This window comes from Nannospalax galili, unplaced genomic scaffold (genome assembly GCF_000622305.1).
Source record: "Nannospalax galili isolate Female #2095 unplaced genomic scaffold, S.galili_v1.0 scaffold5568, whole genome shotgun sequence".
In the NCBI taxonomy this organism is placed as follows: Eukaryota; Metazoa; Chordata; class Mammalia; order Rodentia; family Spalacidae; genus Nannospalax; species Nannospalax galili.
The window spans coordinates 1-1,874 of NW_008357313.1; the positions used below are offsets into that span (position 1 = coordinate 1).

General features: G+C 47.1%; 1 protein-coding gene across 1 annotated transcript; it reads left to right on the top strand.

Moving 5' to 3' along the window:
• Positions 1-318: 318 nt before the first annotated feature.
• On the top strand, positions 319-1,275 carry LOC103751585 (olfactory receptor 2B6-like). Its single transcript, XM_008855076.2, has one exon. The coding sequence runs from the start codon at positions 319-321 to the stop codon at positions 1,273-1,275; it is 957 nt and encodes a 318-aa protein (XP_008853298.2).
• Positions 1,276-1,874: the final 599 nt, after the last annotated feature.

Below are 1,874 nucleotides of genomic sequence, written 5' to 3' on the forward strand. Positions count from 1 at the left end.
AAGCATTTTAGCAGGATATGTGAAAAATCCAGAGTGGCTATAAGTCACTAAGTATCAGCATTCCCCGGACATGTTGCTGGGACTTTGTTCTTTTCTCCCCGGTCCCTCAATGTCACAATCATGCTGACACAATATTGCACCATTACCAAGATATAGATGCAGGTTGTATCAGCATTTCTATTCAGAGATAGGTAGAAATAGAGGAAAAATGTGGTTTTACCTCAGCAGGTCTGGCCTTTAACTCTCAGCTTCTTCCTCCTACCAGTGATGCCTGACCCTAGGAGTGGATATATGCAAGTGGTGGTTGGAATTTTCCCCATGAATGCTAGCATGTGGATCAATAATCGGAGCTCACTGGATGACTTTATCCTACTGGGGTTTTCTGATTGGCCTTGGCTAGAAATGCCATTCTTTGTAATTTTTCTGGTGGCCTATATGTTTGCCTTATTTGGAAATATCTCCATTATCCTAGTTTCCCGTCTAGACCCCCAGCTTGTCAGGCCTCAGGCCTATTTTGTCTCCAATCTCTCCCTTCTGGACATTTGCTACACTACCAGCACAGTCCCTCAGATGCTGGTCAACCTCAGAGGGCCAGAAAAGACCATCAGCCACTGGGGCTGTGTGGCCCAGCTCTATATTTTCCTGGCCCTGGGTTCAACTGAATGCATCCTTCTGGCCATCATGGCCTTTGACCGCTTTGCTGCCATTTGCAAACCCCTTCGCTACCCAGTCATCATGAACCAGAGACGATGCATCCACATGGCTGCTGCGGGCTGGATTAGTGGCTTTGCCAATTCTCTTGTGCACTCCACTCTAACAGTGGTGACCCCCAGGTGTGGACGGAGGGTGATAGACCATTTCTTCTGTGAAATCCCTGCCCTTCTGAAGCTAGCTTGTACGGACACAACAGGGATCGAAGCAGCGTTCAACGTTCTCGGGGCCTTGCTGCTCTTAGTCCCACTCTGCCTCATCCTGGGCACCTACGTGCTCATTGCTCAGGCAGTGATGAAGATTCGCTCTGCTGAGAGTCGTTGGAAGGCCTTCAACACCTGTGCTTCACACTTACTGGTGGTCTTCCTGTTCTATTTCACCGCCATTAGCATATATGTACAGCCTCCCTCCAGCTACTCTCGGGACAGGGGCAAGATCATGGCTCTGTTCTATGGCATCGTCACCCCCACCCTCAACCCTTTCATCTACACCTTGAGGAACAAAGATGTGAAGGCTGCACTGGGGAGAGCACGGACCAGGGAGTTTTGGGTCAAGACGAGGTGAGGGGTAAAGAAAGACCTAAGTAACAATACAGACACATGTTTCCCTGACAAAGAAGATTCTGGAATCAGAATTGATAAGCGAACTGCGCATGAAATGGCACAGAATTCACAAGAGTAACTTGACCAGCGAGGGAAATCAACCCCTGGTGAATACTAAACTGCGCTTTAGGGAGTTGTGAAAGCATAGTCCTTCCCTCAACTCCCTGACCATAGGAGATGCTTGAGCTGTGGACAGATCTGAACCCTGTGATTGAGGGCCTCAAACCCTGTGGCTACAGCGGTTGTGACTTTTGAGCCATAGCCAACACAGGCAGCAAGACTGTTCCATCTCTCTCACAATCTCAAGTAGAGAAGGATCATTTTACAGATATGTTTTAGCAACCTCATCCATGTGAGTTCTCTTAGTAAATATAGAAATTTCATTCTTCACTTTAGGCTTCCATCTGGTATCTCAAAAACATGAGGAAGACTATTCTTACACTAGGAGACATAAGTAAAATAAGAATCACTTAAACATAAGTTGGTAGATGGTGACATTTGATCTGCTAACCAAGAGGGCAGCTAAATGACTGATGCATGGGGACATATCCAGGGTGGATA